Source organism: Pogoniulus pusillus, chromosome Z (genome assembly GCF_015220805.1).
Source record: "Pogoniulus pusillus isolate bPogPus1 chromosome Z, bPogPus1.pri, whole genome shotgun sequence".
NCBI lineage: Eukaryota > Metazoa > Chordata > Aves > Piciformes > Lybiidae > Pogoniulus > Pogoniulus pusillus.
In genome coordinates, this window is record NC_087309.1 from 106,450,692 (window position 1) to 106,473,897 (window position 23,206).

At 48.6% G+C, this 23,206-nt stretch overlaps 1 protein-coding gene across 1 annotated transcript; it reads left to right on the top strand.

The window, feature by feature from the left end:
• The first annotated feature begins 821 nt into the window (after positions 1-821).
• Positions 822-3,011, top strand: LOC135173241 (inositol 1,4,5-trisphosphate receptor-interacting protein-like 1). Its single transcript, XM_064139994.1, has one exon. The coding sequence runs from the start codon at positions 854-856 to the stop codon at positions 2,300-2,302; it is 1,449 nt and encodes a 482-aa protein (XP_063996064.1). The 5' UTR covers positions 822-853; the 3' UTR covers positions 2,303-3,011.
• Positions 3,012-23,206: the final 20,195 nt, after the last annotated feature.

Consider the following 23,206-nt stretch of genomic DNA (forward strand, 5'->3'; position numbering starts at 1 on the left):
CAAGGCACACACTCATTCTGTCTGTGCCATGTTCCAGAGAAGCAGTGGTCTAACATGCCACCATTGGCGCTCTGAAGGCACCGAGAGCACAGCCACCACCACAATCACAGAGGCCAGCACCACGGGAGAAGAGTGCACCTCTGTGGATGGCACCACGAGGAGCAACAACACATCCAGGGGTCACATCACCTGGGCCGAGTTTCATAAGGCTTTATGAGCGCTGCTGTCTGCCAGGTAAGGTGAATCACAGGGCACCCTGTCCTCCAAGCTGTGTTTCCAGAGTGCAGGGGTCAGGGCTCTGGCTGCCTTGGGTGGCTGTGAGTCACTCAGCTGGGCCAAGGCTGCAGTGGGCCTTTGGGCGTGGCAGGTTGGCACGGCAACTCCACCTGACATTGTGACATCACAATGGTAGGGGGGATATAAATGCTGCAGCAAGCAGCAGTGCCTCAGTAGAGCTTGGACTAATGGTGAGTGTGGGTTCAGGGAGGGGAGGCTGGAGGGAGGGCCAAGGCAGAGAGCTGGCTCCCTGGTGGGAGGCCTTGCCCTGCTCTGGGGGACCAGGTGCTCACAGGACCACCTTGAGATAAGTGCTGCCGATGCTGGAGCTGCATGTAGGGCCCTTGGTGTACAACAGCTGCCTGTAGCCCTTGAGGTCCTACCTGTGCCCTGTTCCCTGCACCTCCTGTGCTTGCTCTTCACCACCAAGTCCCTCCTTCCCAACCCCACTGAATCCTTGCTTTCCCTTCTCCTGCAGGTCATGGCTTCTACAAAAGTCATTGCTTTGCTTTTGCAAAGCCTCATCCTTTTCGTGGTGAAGGTTCACGAGGAGCTCGATGAGGCCACAAGTGACAACATGAGGGAGCATGAGATGGAGATCAACCAGGAGATGACTCGGATGATGGAGGAGATGGAGAGGAGAAGCCGAGTGCAGTCGAGCGTCGTGCCCCCGGTCCTGCAGGAGTGGCTTGAAGGGCACAGTATCCTGGCCTGGGAAGCTGTGCTCTTTGCTGCCATTGCTGCAGGCCTTATCCTCCTCTTTTGGCTCTGCTGGTGGCTCAGGGAAAGGACCCTTGACTCCATCTGCATCACATATGAGACCTCAGACATGGATGCAGACAGGGAGGATGAGGAAGAAAGTGATGGGGAAGGTCCTGAAGAGTTGAAGGAAGGGGACAGGATTTTCGTCAGGCACAACAAATGGCCTCTGCAGAAAATGCTGTCCAGGAGCCAGATGGTGAAGCAGCTGGTGGACAACCTCCTGCAGGTCATGCAGGAGCAGCTGTCAAACAGTTTCTTGCCATTGCTGCAGCCTGCCATTGGTGTGGGCAGCACCTTTGAAGGCTGGAGTCCTTATGAGGTTGACGACATTATCTACCACCTCCTTGTGCCCCTGAAGCCCCCCCCCGGGCATGACTTCCACTTGCATTGGGGCATCAGGGGTCCCTGTCCAGCCAGGGACTCCCTTATCCGTGTGGAAGTGGAGTGCAGCTGTGGAGTACCAAACATGCCTTGCTATGTCCACCGCAATAAGAAGCAGATGAAGAAGATGAAGCAGGTACCCAGCATCCTGGACAGCCTCTGCACTGGTTCATACCTAGATGTGGAGAAACTTGCAGAGTGGTTCCAGTGCTTGGTGAAGGACGCTTGGGTGGCACTGCCTCAGGCACGTCGCTACGAGATGAAGCTGCTGCCCTACAGCCAACGTTCATGCCTGATGAAGCTGAAAAGTGCCTCCAGGAATACTTTCCTAATTGAGATCCTGTTTGGGGTGCAGCAGGGAGACTCAGATATCTTTCTCAGCAGCCAGACTGCAGGAGACCCAGACATTCCAAGTACCCTGTGGACAAAGAGCTACCTTGTGGCAGAGGGGAAGTTCTTCAGCCATATGGCCAAAAAGGTCCCACAGGGCAGCTACCACCTCAAATGCCTGCATCTCTGCACCAGCGTCCTGGAGGGCACAAACTTTACACCCTACATCTTCAAGACAGTTGTCATGCACCTCCTCAACACCAAACCCGTGTCAGGATGGTGCAGACAGGAAAGCATCATGCGGCTGGCAGATATCCTGAGGTACCTGCACTGCTGCCTGCAACACAGAAAGCTTAACTTCTTCTTCTTTGGCAACGCAGAGATGCCCCAGGAGATCATCTTGCCTCCAGACTTCCACAGATCTCAGCCACACAACCTCCTGCAGCATCTGGTTCAGAATCCAGCTGACCATGCTGAGGCCCTGAGACAGTTTGAGGAGATTCAGGTGGAACTCATGAATAGGCTGTATTGTGGGGGCTTAAACAGACTGTAACAGCTGTAATTGAATGAGCTCTGCCACCACAGCTGTCTGTCACTACCCTGGACAGGGACTGGCCCTTGCCTATTCTACGGTATCCATTCCTTATGGGTCCTTTTCCTGTCACTCCATCACTCCCCATCATTTTTGCTACACTGTGGCAAACAGGAGACATGCCTGAGGACTGGACATGCTTGACTCATCTGACAGCACTCTAAGATGCTGTAAATGAATGAGTAGATGCAGGAGGCCAGTGGATTTAGTCTAACCCTAAGCTTAGCGAGTCATTGGACACTATGTCTGCTGCTGATGGATCCCTGCAAATGCTTGAACGCACAGGAAGATTTCCTGGGGAGTTGCACCTGGAACACTGATCTAAAACACTGTGTAAAAGGACATGAGCAATGCTGCCAAGGTGTGCACCTCCACCAGAGCACCTCCACCAGAGCACCTCCACCGGCACACCTCCAGAGGAGCACCTACACCAGAAGAACTCCTGACAACCTCCACAGAAAAACATCCCTGGACCACACACTTCTCTCTCTCTCTCTCTCTCACTCTCCCCCCCATCTTCAGCTGATGATGTTTAATCCCGGATATTTTCCTTCCTTGTTTCGTCTCTTTTGTTCTCTCTCTCCCTCTGTCTCTCCCTTTCTCTCTTCCTCTCTTTTGTTGAACTTTTATGGTTTAATAAATAGTTTTGTTGTGATATCTGCTCTTGTTTGTACACCAGATCTTACTCGTCTGGAAAGAGGAGCTGTTAATCTCTGTTCTCCACACCTTGACACCATCCACAAGAAGGGTGGGATGGATGAACTGGTGTCCCGGGTTTGGGCTGATCCCTCCCCCGGGAAGAAAATTCACAACACAAACCCCCCTACTTTTTGAAAGTCAGGGAAAGATGAAATTGTATTTTCTTATAATATAAGTATAACAATGTAAAGAGAAATAATAACTAGAGAAGGAAGGAAGGGGAAAAAAAACAATACAATAACCTTAAGGGAGATGGGGAAGGGGTCAAGCGGCGGCGAAGCAGCAGAAGCAGCAGTAGCCAAAACAGCAGCCGGGGAAGATAGGCAAAGCTGAAGCAGCAGAAGCCAGCGGGAGAAGGGGGAGAACAAACTGTGCTTCTAGACATTAAGCTCTTGATGCTCCAATGAAATTATATTAATTTATCTATTGTTGCCATTTATGTGGCCTATCCCTGGAATGTTCATCTCTCCATGTCTGAGCTAGAGGATCAGCTCAAATAGCCACAATCCACCCCTTTAATATAATTTACCACTGCAGCATCAAGTCATTCTATGTAACTAGGAATAACATCAGTATCGTAGATGGTAATTTTCCAGGCTTCAAGCATCTTTCTTCAATTTTCGGTCATTCATCTACTTATTTCCGTCTCCCTCAGGCATTGGCTAGCTCAATGTTTTTTTTCAATGAGTGGAACAGAGCAGGACTCTTGGCACTCTCAGGGCTCATGCTCATGGGTAGCGGGCTCTTCATGGACACCACAATCATCTGCAAAAGAACTCATAACAACCTATCTACATTCTGCCAATGTCAGATTCTTTTGTGGCACACATTGTATTTTACCGTTTTTCTGCATAACCCAATATGTATGACCAGGTCCTTCAGCAGAAACCACCCCTCGGACAAGTGTAGCCACCCCCGAAGGGGATAATACCCAAACAGACTTGCCCAACAAATTCTTTTCACGAATGACAGGAACCCTGTCACCTTCTACCTTTTGTAAGACCTCTGAATGAGCTGGGCCAGCTCGGTTGGTGGAACCTCTACTATTCACTACCCAAGTGGCTTGGGCTAGATGTTTCTCCCAGTTCTTCAAGCTTCCTCCCCCCATTGCCTTTAAAGTTGTTTTCAACAAGCCATTGTAATGTTCAATTTTGCCTGAGGCGGGTGCATAGTAGGGGATGTGATAGATCCACTCAATGCCGTGCTCTTTGGCCCAAGATTTTATGAGATTGTTTTTAAAGTGGGTACCATTATCTGATTCAATTCTTTCTGGAGTGCCATGTCGCCACAGGATTTGTCTTTCCAAGCCCAAAATGGTGTTACGTGCAGTGGCACGGGAAACTGGATAGGTTTCCAGCCATCTGGTGCTTGCTTCCACCATGGCCAGCACATATTGCTTTCCAGTCCGAGAACGAGGTAGAGTGATGTAATCAATCTGCCACGCTTCACCATATTTGTACTTTGCCCATCGCTCATCATACCACAAGGGCTTCAGACGCTTGGCTTGTTTAATAGCAGCACAAATATCACAGTCATGTATAACTTGTGTTATAGTGTCCATGGAGATGTTGATTGCTCTGTCCCGTGCCCATTGGTAGGTAGCATCTCTGCCTTGATGTCCTGAGGAATCATGGGCCCACCGGGCTAAGAACAGTTCACCTCGGTGTTCCCAATCTAAATCCAAATCACAATTCGCATCGGTCTGAAACACCTTGGCAGCTAAATCTGCCTGATGGTTGTGCTGATGTTCCTCAGTAGCTTTACTTTTGGGCATGTGAGCGTCTATGTGTCGTACTCTTACAGGGATTTTCTCTAGACGGGTAGCAATGTCCTGCCATAAGTCAGCAGCCCAAATTGGCTTTCCTTTCCATAGCCAATTATTTCTTTTCCAGTCCTTTAGCCAACCCCATAAGGCATTAGCCACCATCCATGAATCAGTATAGAGGTAAAGCATGGGCCAGTTCTCACATTCAGCCACATCAAGAGCAAGTTGGATAGCTTTTACCTCTGCAAACTGGCTTGACTCACCTTCTCCATCTTTTGTTTCAGCCACTGCCCGTATAGGGCTCCAAACTGCAGCTCTCCATTTTCTCTTGTTTCCAACAAGGCGACAGGAACCATCAGTAAATAGAGCATAGTTTCTTTCTTCTTCAGACAAATCACCGTAAGGAGGAGCTTCCTCAGCCCGACTCATTCGCTCCTCTGGAGGACTTATACAGTTTGTGCCTTCTGGCCAGTTGGTGATCATCTCCACTATGCCAGGTCGTTCAAGGCTCCCCATGCGTGCTCGCTGTGTTATGAGAGCCATCCACTTAGACCAGGTAGCATCGGTTGCGTGATGTGGCGATGACCCCTTTCCCTTAAACATCCAGTTCAAAACTGGTAATCTGGGAGCCAAAAGAAGCTGAGAGTCTGTTCCTATTACTTCTGAAGCAGTTTTCACACCTTCATAAGCAGCAAGGATCTCTTTCTCTGTTGGTGTATAGTTTACTTCTGACCCTCTATATCCTCTACTCCAGAAACCAAGTGGTCGGCCACGTGTTTCTCCTGGGGCTCTCTGCCATAGGCACCAGGTTGGACCATTATCACTCGCAGCCGTATACAGAATGTTCTTAATGTCTGGACCAGTTTGAACAGGCCCCAAACCCATTGCATGAACTACTTCCTGTTTTATCTGATCAAAGGCTGCTTGTTGTTCAGGTCCCCACTGAAAGTTGTTTCTCTTTCGAGTTATATCATATAAAGGTTTTACAATTTGGCTGTACCCAGGGATGTGCAGCCTTCAAAATCCAACTGTTCCTAAGAAAGTGGTCCTAAGTGTGACCTTCTTATTTGTGGGATTTGCCATGGCAGAAACCTTATTTATCACATCCATTGGAATGTGACGGCGACCATCTTGCCAACGAATTCCCAAGAACTGAATCTCTCTAGCAGGTCCTTTCACCTTGTCTCGCTTTATGGCAAAACCTGCCTTCAGCAGAATGTCAATTATTTTGTTACCTTTCTCAAAAACTTCCTGTGCTGTGTTCCCCCAGACAATGATGCCATCAATGAACTGCAGGTGCTCTGGAGCTCCACCTTTCTCCAATGCATCATGGATCACTGCATGACAGATCGTTGAGCTGTGCTTCCACCCCTGGGGCAAACGATTAAATGTATACTGAATCCCCCTCCAAGTGAAAGCAAATTGAGGCTGCATTCTTCTGCTATTGGAATAGAAAAGAAAGCATTAGCAACATCTATGGTTGCATACCATTTGGCCTCCTTGGATTCCAGCTCATACTGGAGTTCTAACATGTCCGGCACAGCAGAACTCATGGGCAGAGTCACTTCATTTAGGCTGCGGAAATCAATTGTAAGTCTCCACTCTCCATTTCCCTTTCGCACAGGCCATATGGGACTATTGAAAGGTGAATGAGTCTTTTTAATGATGTCCTGGCGCTCCAGATGACAAATCAGATCATGTATGGGCACCAAAGAGTCACAGTTTGTTCTATATTGCTTGTGGCGTACAATTTGGGTGGCAACTGGCAACTTCACATCCTCTACATTATGCTGCCCAGCAACTGCAGACTCATCTGAGAGCTCAGGCCTAGCAGACAACTTCAATTTGTCTCCAACAGCTTCTACAGTTGCTATTCCAAAGGTCCACTTAAAACCCTTGGGATCTTTAAAACGCCCTTCTCTCAGAAAGTCAATTCCCAAGATGCAAGGTGCATTTGGACCTGTTACAATGACATGTCTTCGCCAATCACTCCCAGTCAAACTCATCTCTGCCTCTAACCTTGTCAAATCTTGAGAGCCTCCTGTAATTCCAGAAATAGTAACAGACTCCATTCCTTTACAGTTTGAAGGCATCAATGTGCATTGTGCACCCGTGTCCACTAGAGCCCTGTATTTCTGAATTTTCAAGGTACCAGGCCATTTAACATATACATTCCAGTATATTCTGTTGTCTTCCTGGTCCCTGGCCTTCACCTGGTAAGAGGCAGGGCCCCCCTAATGTTGGCCATTACAATTGCAATTGGCACAGTGTTTAGTGGTATTAGTTGAATCATCACCAGAACCATCTGAGTCATGTGGTGAAACTGAGGCGACTACTCTTTTAGGCTTCTCACTCTGTAACTCTCTCACTCTTTTTAGGAGAAGTGAGGTAGGTTTTCCATCCCATTTATCCATGTTTTCACCAAACTGGTCATGTAGGATTAACCAAAGAGACCCACGTGACTGTTGTCTATTTTTTAGTGAGTTTGGTTGAATTGGTCTTCTAGGAAGACGCCTATCCCTGATGGCCGAGACATGTACCCACTCTGAGGGTGAAGGAGAAAGTTCACTGTCCTTTGCCAACTGGGATAGGGAGGTTTTAAATTCCTCCTTGAGTTGTTTCATGCTATCTTTAATCTCTTCAGTCATAGTATTTATGGCTGACACCATAGCATTAACCGTAAGGCTATCCTCCATTTGCCTCATTTGATCAGCGAATTCACCCACAGTCATAGAAGCTGTTGCATCGTCTTTCCCCACCATCTTACTTGCCAATGTATGGGCATAATTAGAGGGGGTAAGCTGAATAAGTTTCTTTAGGAGAGCTCGGCTCATTGGTATCTCCTCAGGGTTCTGTGTTGTATAATCTCCATAGATTAGCTCTCTTATGGCCATTTCTCGCAAGCACTGAACCCCCTGTTCAATTGTATTCCAGTGTAAGGGTCTCCAGGGTAAATCATCCCTGTTAGGGTACCACAGTACCACAGCTGTCAATACGCGTTACTAGAGGTTAGATTTGCCACTGAGATGTCCTAAATGCTTATCTATGCCATTGTCTCTTGAGAAAACTCCCAACTGCCTTACTGTCGGAGGGTTTATTTTTATGGTGTCCGTGCCTCCATCCCAGCATCTGTTCAGCCAACTCATCAGCAGTTCTCGCTCTTTCCGGGCATAGTCTTGCCTAATATGCCTGACCTCCTTCCTTGGCAACAGGGCTCCCTCTTCATCATCACTATCGTCACTGTCATCCCTCTCCTGAATATGTTTTTCCTTTGCTTTTGCCTTTCCACTCCTTGTGCCCACAAGGGTACTGGCCTTCACTCCAGCCGATGTACCTTCTCCTGGATCCTCTTCCCTTTGCTCACCCTGCTCTGGTTTATCCCCATCGTCTTCTGAGCTATCTCGACCCCCAAGGCTAGCTGCCATTTTTCTCCTAGTTTTAACCGGGGCAAGGGAGACCTTATCTAAGGTAAACTCTGTCTTACTCTGGGAGGTGGTTTTCACTGAATCATCTGAGTTTTGTTTGTCTGCCTGGCTCTGTTCCACACGCGGTAGTGGGGCTGAGGCTGAGGCAGAAGGACCCTTCCCCACAGCAGCAACAGCAGCCGGCTCAGCAGAGACAAGCGGGGCTAAGGCAGGAGCAGCGGTATTAGCAGGCTCGATGGCGTTAGTGGGTTCGCCTTCCGAGGACCTCGCCGCCTCCCCCGGGACCGCTTTGAGTCCCCTGGTTGCAGGCGAAAGAATCTTTGCCTCAGCAGCCTCTCTGCTGGCAGAGGCTCTGGTGTCAGCGACCCTCCTACAGATCAAAACGTTCGAGCCGCATTTTCCACAAACCAGTTCCTCAACTTTATCTGTGTGAGGAACTTTGCCATAGCTCACACCGTCTGCAGCCAGATCTGCCGCTGCCGCCGCAGCCCTTTGTGACTGCACTTCTGCAGGGGTTCCATCGCCTCTACCTTTACTTTCCTTCGTTCTATTAGGTACGAATGGGAACCAGATAGTTTCCTGCCTCCATGCTTCAGGGTCAGTGGGGTACGGGCCATGTCCAACCATTTTTCCTCCTCTCAAAGGCTCCGAGGCAGGACGTTTCACTGCTCTGCGAGCAGTCCGTCTGCCCGGTGCCGTGGCCCTCCCTCCCCCGCTTCGGTTGCAGACTGTTTCTTTAACCCTTAGCTCCCTACTATTGCCTCCGGAGAAGGTAAAAACCTCACTTGCAGCCTGTTTGTTCCTGCATTTCTCTCGTCTCCACACTACAACCAGACCTACAATAGCAGCCAAAAACATCAAGTTCACACATATTAGACAGGCTACTGGGTAGCTCATCTCTTCCAAATAACTCCTAGTCTCTGACACCAATGTCACATACGGCACACCCTCAACAACATTCCTAAACCCTAAAATATTCCCAACAACATCTCCAACCTTCCTTAGCACAGCTTTTACCGAGTCCCAGACCATCTTAGCGAAGAATGAACACACCTGGTAGTGCACCATAGCTGTAAAACACTGCTGAACCGACAGAGTCAGAATTGAGGCAATAATAGGCCAGAATATATCAAACAACTTCATTTTTCCCTGATGTTCTTATTCTGATTATCAATCAACAGGGGGAAAGGAGGGAGGGAGAAAAAAAAAAAAAAAAAAAACCAACAGCCAAGATCGTGCCCCACGTTAAGGTGCCAAAAAAGAATCCTGTCCCGGGTTTGGGCTGATCCCTCCCCCGGGAAGAAAATTCACAACACAAACCCCCCTACTTTTTGAAAGTCAGGGAAAGATGAAATTGTATTTTCTTATAATATAAGTATAACAATGTAAAGAGAGATAATAACTAGAGAAGGAAGGAAGGGGAAAAAAAAAATACAATAACCTTAAGGGAGATGGGGGAGGGGTCAAGCGGTGGCGAAGCAGCAGAAGCAGCAGTAGCCAAAACAGCAGCCGGGGAAGATAGGCGAACCTGAAGCAGCCGAAGCCAGCGGGAGAAGGGGCAGAACAAGCTGTGCTGCTAGACATTAAGTTCTTGATGCTCCAATGAAATTATATTAATTTATCTATTGTTGCCATTTATGTGGCCTATCCCTGGAATGTTCATCTCTCCCCTATGTCTGAGCTAGAGGATCAGCTCAAACGGCCACAACTGGGAAATTACAGAGCTGTCAGTGTGACCTCAGTGCCAGGCAAGGTTATGGAACAGGTCATCTTGAGTGCCATCACAAAGCACCTACAGGATGGCCACGGGATCAGGCCCAGCCAATATGGGTTTGTGATGGGCAGGTCCTTCCTGACCATCCTGATCTCCTCTTACAATCAGGTTACCTACCGGGTGAATGTGGGGAAGGCTGTGGATGTAGTTCACCTGGACTTCAACAAAGTTTTTGACACCATCTGCCACAAGCAGCTCCTGGCAAAGCTGGCAGCTCACGGCTTGCACAGGTTCGCTCTCACATGGGTTGAGAACTGGCTGGTGGGCCAAGCCCAGAGAGTAGTGGCGAATGTGCCACATCTAGTTGGCAGCCAGTCACTAGTCCTGTACCCCAGGGATTCGTGCTAGGCCTGGATCTTTATTGATGAAGTGAGTCCAGCAGATCAAGGAAGGGTCTCCTCTCCCTCTACTCTGACCTGGTGTCGTGAGTTTTTAACGAGAGCCGACAGAGATTAAACTCTCAAATCAAATTGGACAGAAAATACAGAATTGTATTTAGGAAGAGAAATACAGCGATAGACATTACTAAGCAATTTCCATGGCAAATCCCCTTGAAGTTTTCCCCATCCCCAAACAATTAAATCTACTCTCCCCAATGCTCCAATCCTCCCCCTCCCTGCCAACACCTCCACCATCCAAGTGGCCTACCACTTACACGTTCCCAATAAATTGGCTCCCGCCATACCCACAGGGCAGGAGAAGGAGGAAAGAAGTACAAACTGACCTTATTTTGAGTTTATAAAGAGATAGCAGAATTATAGGATTGAATTACAATCTTCTAGTGCCCAGAAAAAAAATTTAACCCTATGGCCTCAACCTGGGACACCTGCTCTGTGCTCACCTGGAATATTCTCTTCAATTTTGGACTCCACAGTTCAGGGATCTACTCACAGGAGTCCAATGGAGCGTTACAATTATGATTAAGGGCCTAGAGCACTGCCCTATTAGGAGAGACTGAGGGACCTGTGGCTTCTTGCTCTGGTGAAGAGAAGTCTTAGAGAGGATCTAAGACATGTTTGTAAATATATTAGGGCTGAATGTTAGAGAGAGTGGACAGACTCTTCTCAGTTGTGCCCTGTGCCAGGGGCAGGGAGTATAATCAACAGAACAGGAAAGTTCAGCTCAACATGAGCTCTTTAACAGGCCTGTGGATGTGGTCTATCTGGACTTCAGCAAGGCCTTTGACACTGTCCCCCACAGCAAACTGCTAGCTAAGCTGTCAGCCCATGGCTTGGATGGCAACACTCTATGCTGGGTTAGAACTGGCTGGAGGGCCGGACCCAGAGAGTGGTGGTGAATGGTGCCACATCCAGCTGGCGGCCAGTCACTAGTGGTGTCCCTCAGGGATCTGTGCTGGGCCCCATCCTCTTTAACATCTTCATAGATGATCTGGATGAGGGCATGGAGTCAGTCATCAGCAAGTTTGCAGATGACACAAAGCTGGGGGCAGATGTAGCTGGGTTGGAGGGCAGAAGGGCTCTGCAGTGGGACCTTGACCGCCTGGACAGATGGGCAGAGTCCAATGGGATGGCATTCAATAGCTCCAAGTGCAGGGTGCTGCACTTCGGCCACAACAACCCCATGCAGAGATAAAGGCTGGGGTCAGAGTGGCTGGAGAGCAGCCAAACAGAGAGGGATCTGGGGGTGCTGGTTGATACTCGCCTGAACATGAGCCAGCAGTGTGCCCAGGTGGCCAAGAGAGCCAGTGGCATCCTGGCCTGCATCAGGAATGGTGTGGTCAGCAGGAGCAGGGAGGTCATTCTGCCCCTGTACTCTGCACTGGTTAGACCACACCTTGAGTACTGTGCTCAGTCCTGGGCCCCCCAGTTTAGGAGAGACATTGAGATGCTGGAGCATGTCCAGAGAAGGGCAACGAGGCTGGTGAGAGGCCTTGAGCACAGCCCTACGAGGAGAGGCTGAGGGAGCTGGGATTGTTTAGCCTGGAGAAGAGGAGGCTCAGGGGTGACCTTATTGCTGTCTACAACTACCTGAGGGGTGGTTGTGGCCAGGGGGAGGTTGCTCTCTTCTCTCAGATGGCCAGCACCAGAACGAGAGGACACAGCCTTAGGCTGCGCCAGGGGAAATTTAGGCTCGAGGTGAGGAGAAAGGTCTTCACTGGGAGAGTCACTGGACACTGGAATGGGCTGCCTGGGGAGGTGGTGGAGTCGCCGTCCCTGGGGCAGTTCAAGGCAAGGTTGGATGTGGCACTTGGTGCCATGGTCTAGCCTTGAGCTCTGTGGTAAAGGATTGGACTTGATGATCTGTGAGGTCACTTCCAACCCTGATAATACTGTGATACTGTGATGAGGAAGAACTTCTACAGTGTAAGGGTCACGGAGCACTGGAACAGGCTGCTCAGAGAGGCTGTGGAGTCTCCTTCTCTGGAAACTTTCAAGACCGGTCTGCTTGTGTTCCTGTCTGACTTGCATTGGATTATGGTCATGCTCTGGCAGGATGGTTGGACTCAATGATCTCTGGAGGCCTCTTTCAACTCACAGTATCACAGTATCACTCCTAACACCCTGTGATTCTGTGATATGTACCTAGTACCTGTACCTCATTGTAAAGAAATGTTGTGTTCAAACAAATGCTGCTTCTGTGTTTGCGCTTCAGCGAGTTGGGAAACTTGGGCAGAGTGCTGACTGCTCAGCTGCCACAGAGTCAGGCTGAGCACGTCGGTGGAGGAGCTGACATGGTGCTCTCTGGCTTCTCCAATTTTTTAACTAAGGTTCCCCAACCTTTCTGCGCTCTGCCGTGGGGCAATCACAAGAAATTCTACCCCTCCGCAGTTGTGCGCAGTTCTTTACACAGAAAGTGTGAAGTGGGTTCCCTGGTGTGATGGCTTGGGTGTTCCCCTCCCCCCACCACGCTTTGGAAGTCACACAGACTAGACTCAGGTGGCTCTGGAAATTCAATGAAGCTTTATATTTACAGCTTAGCACAATATACAAGCAGATATTTACAGTAGATACAGTTATAGACAGAAATAAACAAGGTAAAAGGTAATACAGAAACACAACTCCCTTCCCAGAAACCAGAGTCCCCAAGAGGGGCTCCCAACCACCCTTTCACCTTCCCCCTACCCCTCTCAACCTTACCCCAGTCCCAGGAAGAATGTCTTCCAAACTACTGATGGCTTCATCACATGTAATACCTTACCATCACCTTTCCTCTTTCTACTCTGTCTACTAGAATGACTAAATTGGGTAAAGGCTTGAAAACCTTCTACCAGTACAGTTTTAACAGTCACATCACGCTCCCTAGATAGAGCTGTGATACAGAGCAAAAGTCAACATCTAGAGACTCACTGCTCTGCATCTTTTTTCACATCAAGTAATTAAATTCAGATGGAGAATTGGTGACAACTGTAAAACATTAGATCCATGCAAAGTAAGCCAAAAGATGAACTTCATTTGTACTACCATCTGAGAGACAATGTGCTGCAAGCTAGTCTAACACTTTGAAGAGAAGTTACTGCACAGTCACTGGGGCGAACACTGCGCTCCCAGGGAACTGTGCATCAGGGAACAGGCAGTCAGATGAGAAGAAGAAGTAGTAAGAGAGCCAGCAGCAGAGTCTGTCTGTGTGCATACACAGGTGCACAGAGGAAAAGCTGTGAGGAGAATCATAGAATCATCATAGAATCATAGAATCATAGAATCAACCAGGTTGGAAGAGACCTCCAAGATCATCGAGTCCAACCTAGCACCCAGCCCTAGCCAGTCAACTAGACCATGGCACTAAGTGCCTCATCCAGGCTTTTCCTGAAGACCCCCAGGGACGGTGCCTCCACCACCTCCCTGGGCAGCCCATTCCAATGGGAAATCACTCTCTCTGTGAAGAACTTCTTCCTAGCATCCAGCCTATACCTACCCTGGCACAACTTGAGACTGTGTCCCCTTGTTTTATTGCTGGTTACCTGGGAGAAGAGGCCAACCCCCACCTGGCTACAATGCCCCTTCAGGTAGTTGTAGACAGTAATAAGATCACCCCTGAGCCTCCTCTTCTCCAGGCTAAACAGGCCCAGTTCCCTCAACCTCTCCTCATAGGATTTGTGTTCCAGGCCCCTCACCAGCTTCGTTGCCCTTCTCTGGACATGCTCCAGCACCTCAACATCTTTCTTGAATTGAGGGGCCCAGAACTGGACACAGTACTCAAGGTGTGGCCTGACCAGTGCTGAGTACAGGGGAAGAATAACCTCCCTTGTCCTACTGGCCACACTGTTCCTGATGCAGGCCAGGATGCCATTGGCTCTCTTGGCCACCTGGGCACACTGCTGGCTCATCTTCAGCTTACTATCTATCAGTACCCCCAGGTCCCTTTCCTCCTGGCTGCTCTCCAGCCACTCAGTCCCCAGCCTGTAGCACTGCTTGGGGTTATTGTGGCCAAAGTGCAGAACCCTGCACTTGGCCTTGTTAAATCTCATCCCATTGGCCTCTGCCCACCCATCCAGCCTGTCCAGGTCCCTCTGCAGGGCTCTCCTACTTTCCAACAGATCAACACCTGCTCCTAGCTTGGTGTCATCTGCAAACTTACTGATGCTGGACTCAATGCCCTCGTCCAGATCATCAATAAAGATATTGAACAGGACTGGGCCCAGCACTGATCCTTGGGGAACACCACTTGTGACTGGCTGCCAACTGGATGTGGCACCATTCACCACCACTCTCTGAGCTCTGCCATCCAGCCAGTTCTTGATCCAGCACAGAGTGAATCTGTCCAAACCATGATCTGCCAGCTTGGCTAGGAGCTTCTTGTGGCAGACAGTCTCAAAGGCTTTGCTGAAGTCCAAGTAGACTACATCCACAGCCTTCCCCACATTCACCAGGCGGGTAACCTGATCATAAAAGGAGATCAGGTTGGTGAGGCAGGACCTGCCCTTCCTAAACCCATGCTGGCTGGGCCTGATCCCTTGGCTATCCTGTAGGTGCTTTGTGATGGCACCCAAGATGACCTGTTCCATGACCTTGCCTGGCACTGAGGTCAGGCTGACAGGTCTGTAGTTTTCTGGCTCCTCCTTACGACCCTTCTTGTGTATGGGAATCACATTGGCCAGCTTCCAGTCTTCAGGGACCTCTCCAGTGAGCCAGGACTGCTGATAAATGATGGAGAGTGGCTTGGCCAGCTCAGCTGCCAGCTCTCTCAGCACCCTAGGGTGGATCCCATCCGGTCCCATGGACTTGTGAGGATCCAAGTGACTTAGCAGATCCCTTACTGCTTCCTCATGGATTAGAGGGGGACTGTACTGGTCCCTGACTCCATCCACCACTTCAGGAGTCCAGCTGTCCTGGAGACAACCTGTCCCACTAGTGAAGATTGAGGCAAAGAAGGTGTTAAGCACCTCTGCCTTTTCCTCATCCTTTGTCACTATGTTCCCATCTCTATCTAGTAAGGACTGGAGGTTGTCCTTGGCCCTTCTCTTGCCATTCATATATTTAAAGAAACACTTTTTATTTTCCTTGGCAGCCGTGGCCAGCCTGAGCTCCAAGTGGGCTTTTGCCTCTCTAATTTTTCCTCTACAAGACCTAGCAACCTCCTTGAACTTCTCCTGGGACACCTCCCCTCTTTTCCAAAGGTGATACACTCTCTTTTTAATCTTTAATTCCTTCAGCAGCTCCCTGCCCATCCAGCCTGGCTGCCTCCCTCGTCGGCTCATCTTCCGGCTCAGTGGCACTGCCTGCTCCTGTGCCTTCAGGAGTTCTTTCTTGAAGCAGGTCCAACCTTCCTGGACCCCTTTGTTTCTAAGGGCTATTTCCCAAGGAACTTTCTGAATTAGTTCCTTAAATAGGCTGAAGTCTGCCCCTCAGAAGTCCAGTGTGGAGGTTCTGTTGATGCCCCTCCTGGTTTCTCCACGTATTGAAAACTCTATAATTTCATGGTCACTGGACCCCAGGCAGCCTCCAACCACCACATCCCCTACCAGCCCCTCTCTATTTGTGAGCAGAAGGTCAAGCAGGGCTGCCCCCCTGGTAGGCTCACGTAACAGCTGGGATAGGAAGTTGTCTTCCACACATTGCAGAAACCTTCTAGACTGCTTCTTCTCTGCAGTGTTAAAGTCCCAGCAGATGTCTGGTAGGTTAAAGTCGCCCACCAGAACAAGGGCAGGTGATCTTGAGGCAGCCTCCAGTTGCTTAAAGAGTAATAAATCAACCTCTTCTTCCTGGTTGGGTGGTCTGTAACAGACTCCAACCAGGATATCAGCCTTGTTGGCCTTCGCCTTAAGTCTCACCCATAATGACTCAACTTGATCATCCCTGATTTCTACCTCCACGACATCCAGAGCATCCCTAATATACAGAGCCACTCCCCCGCCCTTTCTCCCTTGCCTGTCTCTCCTGAAGAGTCTGTAGCCATTGATTACAGCGCTCCAATCATGTGAGCTGTCCCACCACGTTTCAGTGATGGCGACAATATCATAGTTTTCCTCCAGCACCAGAGCTTCCAGCTCCTCTTGTTTGTTACCCATACTGCATGCATTAGTGTACATGCACTTCAGCTGGGCTGCTGCTTTTACTCCTAGCTCTAGCCTACCATCCTCAATTCCCTTTGATTTATCTCTGGTGCTGTCATGTTTAACCCCCTCCCCCTTCCATTCTAGTTTAAAGCCCTCTCAACAAGCCCAGCCAGCTTATGTGCCAGGGTCCTTCTCCCCTTCTGTGATAGTTGTGTCCCATCTGCTGATTGCAGACCTGTGGCAAGATGAAGTTCCCCAATATCAAAGAATCCAAAGTTATGTTGGATGCACCAACCTCTGAGCCACTTGTTCATCAAATACGCTTTCCTATTCTTCTCTGTATTCCAGCCTGTGACTAAGGGTATAGATGAAAAGATTACCTGTGCCCCTGTTCCCTCAACTGCTTTCCCCAGTGTCTTAAAGTCCCTTTTGATAGCTTTTAGCCCTCTGTTATTAATCTCATCATTCCCTGCCTGTATAACTAATAAGGGATAGTAATCAGAGGGCTGCACTACAGTAGGCAGCCTCCTGGTAACATCCCTGACCCGGGCTCCAGGGAGGCAGCAGAGCTCCCTGTGGAAGGGGTCTGGCCGGCATATGGGGCCCTCTGTCCCCTGCAGAAGGGAATCACCAATAACAATTACCCTCCTCTTTTTCTTCTGGGTACTTGTTCTGATGCGAGGGGGCAACTGATTTGTCTCGGTTGCCCTCCCAGCCGGTGATGCTTCTGCCTGCTCCAGGATCACCTCATCCTCAACCTCTAGTGCCCTATATCTGTTATGTAAGGGCAGCTGGGGATGTGAAGATGGCTGGAAGGGTTTTCCCTTGCCCCTTCTGGCAGGCACCTGCATCCATTCTTCTTGGTTGCTCTGTTCGTCTCCCTCTGGCAAGGGGGACTGCAGAGCATGTTGCTCTTTTGTACCTTCCCTTTCAGCCTTCAGTCGTTCCACCTCTCCCTTGAGTTCAGCCACCAGGTTAAGCAGACAATCAATCTGCTCACACCTAATGCAGCCATTGCCTGTGTCGAGTGCCAGGCTCCAGCACTCCTCACATCCAGACGTCTGGACGCCTGCACTCCTACAGGTGGGCTCTGTTTGGGTGCCCACAGTTTTACAAGTATTATACAGCTTGGACCTGGTTCGAACCATGTCTGCTATCCTGAAGGTCCGCTGCGAGTTGTTAGGTGTGGTGGTTTTTTTTTTGGTTTTGGTTTTTGTTTGTTTGTTTGTTGTTTTTTTTTTCCCAGCGGCGCTGCGCTGCGCTCAGCAGAGACAGCAGTGAGCTCCTCGTTTAAATGTGCCGCTCGCCAGGCACCGCCCTCTGACTCACCTTCCTGCGAGTACTTAGCGCCTGCTTGCCGCTCCCTCCCTCCCTCTGGGCTCCTCAGATTGAGAGAGCCTCAAGAAAAGAGGAGAAAAAAGGCTGCGAGAAAGCGCGTTTCAGCTGAGCTAGCCTGGGTCCTGCACTCTTGCCGAACCAGGCTGTGAAGGGTCCACCAAAAAAAAGAAAGGAGGCTGCAAGAAACTACAGACCTGTCAGGCTGACTTTGGTACCAGAGAAGGTCATCTCAAGCACCACCATACAGGGGATCAAGCCTAGTCAGTGCGGGTTCATGAAGGGCAGGTCCTGCCCAACAAGCCTGATTTGCTTTTATGACAAGATGGCCTGGCTACTGGATGAGGGAAAGGCTGTGGATGTCTATCTAGACCTTTGCAAAGCCTTCGACACTGTTCCCCTCAGAGTCCTCATGAACAAACTGGCTGCTCATGGCCTGGATGAGCACAGCTCTGCTGCATACAGCAGTGGCTGGATGAGAGGGCCCAAAAGGTGGTGGCCAGTGGCATTAAATCCATCTGGCAGCTGGTCACACGTGGTGTTCCTCAGGGCTCAGAGTTGGGACCACCCCTATTTAACTCTTCATTAATGACCTTGATGAAGACAAAGAGTGTGTCAGCATCAAGTTCACAGATAACACCAAGTTAGGTGGCAGTGTTGATCATCATGTGAGTAGGGAGGCTCTACAGAGGGACTTGGATAGGTTGGATTGATGGGCCAATGTTAACAGCACGAGCTTCACCAAGGCCAAATGCCAGGTCCTGTGGAGAAGAAAGCCAATGGCACCCTGGCTTGTATTAAAAATGCTGTGCACAGTAGGCGTGGGGAGGTGACTGTCCCCTTGTACTCTGCTCTGGTGAGGCCACACCTCGAGTATTGTGTTCAGTTTTGGGCACCTCAATGCAAGAGGGATGTGGAGGTGCTGGAGCAAATGCAGAGGAGGGCAAGGAAACTCCACACCCTCTACCGCGCCCTGGTGCAGCTGCACCTGGAGTATGGGGTCCAGTTCTGGGCTCCCCACTTCAAGACACACAAGGAACTGCTAATGTCTAGCCTAAACCTCCTCTGGGGCAACTTGAAGCCATTTCTTCTCACCCGGTCACTCATTACTCGGAAGAGGAGAGACCAACTCCCACCTCACTCCAACCTCCTCTTAGGTGCCTGCAGAGAGCCCTGTCTCCCACCAGCCTCCTCTTCTCCAGAGTAAACAACATCCCCTTTTCTTCACCCTTTGTAAAAACGTTCATATTTATCAAGACACAATCTCCCCTGCTCCTAACTAAGCTCCTGACATCTTGTCCTGGCTCTCTGCACTCCAGACTGGGCATGGGCAGCAGACTCTGGCCCCGGAACTTTGCCCTGGCTTGAATCTTCTCCCACCAGTGTTGTCTCAAGCAGATTCTGAGCTCCTTACTCTTGTTGCCATGCAGCTGCCACAGCTGTTCCACTTTTATAACTGGCCAAAACGAAATTCACTAAATAATCTGGAACATGTAAAAGCAAACCCACTCAAACGGAAAAATTCACTGCCAAGCCCAACTCCTCCCCCAGAGCATGGCATACTTCGTCACACTTTGACCACCTATCACTTTCTGCCACGACACATTATCTTTATGCTATAAAGCTCCCAAGGCAGCAAGAGTGAAATGAAGCTCCTGTCTGCCAGTGCATTTCCACTGACTATTTAACATCAACAATTACGAATGAAAGTCGATGGCATATTCTCACCGTCTGCCGCAGTTTGTATGTCGGGACAGCAGTAACGCTCCTTTGGCTGTTCCGAGAGCAAACAGGAGTGAAGGGTCATTTTCCTCATTCCAGAGACATGGTGTGATGGTTTGGGTGTTCCCTAACCCCCACACTTTAGAAATCACCCAGACTAGACTCAGCCGGCTCTGGAAATGTGAATGAAGCTTCTATTTACAGCTGGCACAATATACAAGCAGATACTTACAGTATATACAGTCATAGACAGAAATACACAAGGTAAAAGGTAACACAGAAACACAACTCCCCTCCCAGATACCTGAGTCCCCAGGAGGGGCTCTCAACCACCCCTTCACCTTCCCTCTACCCCTCTCAACCCTACCCCAGTCCCAATAAAGAGCAGAGGTTCGGCCAGAGGTTAAGAAGCAAAGTGGGTTAGCCCAAAATGGAGGGCGAGGTCAGGGAGATGCAGTGCAGGCAGCAGCCTGAGTTTTTATTTCTTGTTCCTATACTTCTCAGCAAGACTGTGAGTGAAGCAGACATCACCATTGTTTTCCTTTTACAGCCTGTAATCTAGTTCTCCGCACCAAAGCATTCCAGCCTGCTTCAAACTAGCACACATGTCCTCATCTGTTACAAACTACTATAACATGTTCCCTAGAGAAACACCCTGGATACAGGAAACTTTGCCGACTTTGATCCTACAGGGTAATGCAGAACTCAAAATGTTGTAAGCAAAGCTGGTGCGAAAAATGAGTGATAATGACAGAAAAGTGGGAAACAGGTACGGGAAGAAGGGCACTGACAGCTTTGTAAAGGCACAGCTATTCCTGTTCCTGTCCGTTAAGAAGTGTAAAGTGCACAGCAAAGTTGCTTTCAACTGCAAAAGGGGAGAGAGCTGGGCTTTGTACTAATTTACATGCATGTTAGCCAGCACTGCGGATCAGGTTACTCCTGTGGAGCTTCCAAATGGACTCCATAAGCAAATTCTTCACCGTAACAACAGTTAGACATCGGAATAATCTGCCAAGGAAGTGGTGGATGCCACTACATTGGGCAGTTTTAAGACTCAGCTTGACAGGGTGCTGGGCCAGATCATTTAAACTACTCTACTATCTAGAAAGATTGGACCAGGTGATCCTTGGGATCCCTTCCAGCTTGGCATTCTCTGATAAGTAAACAGGGGAAACTTCTGAGATCCTCAGTGTGCCCATGGAGCACCACTGCTTTTTTGACCAACGACTGAAACCAGTGGTTTACTTGATGTAAATTTCTGATGCTTCTTTTAATCCAAGCACCAACTACCAAAGGAAGGAAACCTGATTAACCCTCTTAAAAGAACAATGGCGTGCAAGCTGCATGACTGCACCAGCTGTGCACCGGGAAAACCAATTAAGAAGTGCTCCAAAGATAAAACGAGTTAAATAACACAACAGCTCACCCTAGGTGTGATAGCAGCAATCTGGTGGCAATTTATTGCTGTACAATGAATGCTCAGAGTATTTTGCAGGCAATGAATCAGAGACTGAATTCATCAGCTGTTGTCCTAGAAAATGAAATTAAAATCTTGTATTTTATGTTCCAGAAGTTTAAGAGACATTAAAAACTTGCATTCATAAATACATACTTTGCTCTGAAATACCTGGATCTGTCAGCTCACCTAAGTTTCAAACCTCACTTTGCTTTGATGTTTCTATATATATGCTATATGTGTAAAAACAGAGAGTGGGGAAAAAAAGTAATGCTACCACATGGCAGGACTTTATTATAGGAGCCAAGCATGAGTGTGTCACAGTTTTTGGAAAGACTTTTAATACAGTGGGCAGCTTAGATTTCCGTATCTTCTTCCAAAACCTTTGATAGCTCAGCAGTACTTTTGCTGATTTTTGTTTAAATTTTACATTAACAGTTTAGATGATTTCACTGCCCGGAAGCCAGAAATTCCTTTAGAATACCATTAAGTAAGAATTTATGCCTACAAAGCAATGAAAAGAAGCCCAAATAAAAGCAAAAATCATAAAACCTATCCACCACCAGTCTCGGGCACTTAACAATGATGATCAGCAAGGGATTTCTAACACCACAGCAATCTGGGCAACACTCTCAAGACAATTTCTCCTTTTTCTCTGTCACTCTGCCAACGTAACTGTCGTAATGAAAGAAAATGCAAACAAGTGGCATTGCTTTTTCCTGAATTATTATCTGTATCCCTTCACAGAAACTCTAGAATCCTTCCACACTGGGTCTTGACAATACGCAGAAAGAGATTGATCCATGCTAAGCAAAGGTCTTCAATCCTGACTTTTCTTTCTCCTCCACAGCATCAACTCCCTGGTTGTGGATTTCACAGAAGTGAGACTTACAGTAAACACTACATACTCTCCTGGTCTCACAACAGGCAAAAGAAACCTCTGTGTAAGTAGAGAAGAATGACATCTGGTCTCTGTCACTGCTAAGGCACAAACCCAGCAGCATGATTTTGACATAAAGAGACCTATTATTTATTCTCTCACTGAAGACCACACTCTAGCCCAGTTTGCTAGGGATGAACACCTGTCATTACATCATTCTGCAGGACTGTACTGATGCTCATTTTAATTTGTCCCTTCAATCGTTAGTTCTGTTTAGCAAGGTTAAACACCTTACTCACAAACACAGACCTGAGTGTAAGGCAAGACACATTTCTCAGACAGTGACAAATGCTGCACTCAGAGCTGATCCTTCAAAGGCACCCATGTAAATATACACAGAATTTAGTCATGTAAGACCTGGCAGTGCTAAACCCAGCTCAGTTCTGTCTCCAACAAGGCAAGCATACTTTAGGGAAAAAAAGTAACAATATACAGCATTTAAGGCTACTAAAATATTTACACTATGGAATTATGCATTATAATTTCACTTACCACTAGTACAAATACTGGCATAAGATGAAAAAAGACAGAGAAATGGTGTACAAAATCCAGTCCATAAAATACAGCTGTTACTTTAACCATATTGATGAGACTGTCAAACTTTGGATACTTTGAAAACTACTTGTACCTTTATAAGTTGCCTGAATTACCACAGGTTTAACATTCTAAGGAAACCATGTGTGCATCACCTGATGTTGGGGGGGGGTCTGGCTCTCAGAAAGGCTCTCACTCAGGCACGAGTTAGAGGAAGAGGAACAAGCCTCCCTTACCTAGTTTTACCAAAGTCCTTTGAGGATGAGAATTCATATGCTGTATGCCACAGGCATACAGACAATCATCATCAAATCAGCAAAAATCATCACCAAATCATCAAAAATCATCATAAAGCCTTAACCGTTTCAATTGGATATTTATAGCCATTGATAAGATCCACTCTCAGACTTCTCCAGACTCAACAGCCCCAAGTCTTTCAGTCTCTCTTCACAGCAGGGGTGTTCAGCTCCTGCCGTCACCTTCAGCTCTCTGCTGGACTCTCTCAAGCAGATCCCTGTCTCTCTTGTGAGGCCCAAAACTGGACAAAGTGGCCAGGGGGTGCAGGAGGCCCCATTCCTGGAGACATTCAAGGTCAGACCTAATGGTGCTCTGAGCAATCTCACCTAGCTGAGAATGTCCCACTGGACTAGAGAACCCTTGGAGGTCCCTTCCAACTCATTGGATTCTATCATTTAAAGAAGCCTACGATTCTATCCCAGGTGTGGTCTCACCACGGCAGAGCAGAGGGCAGACGGAGCAGT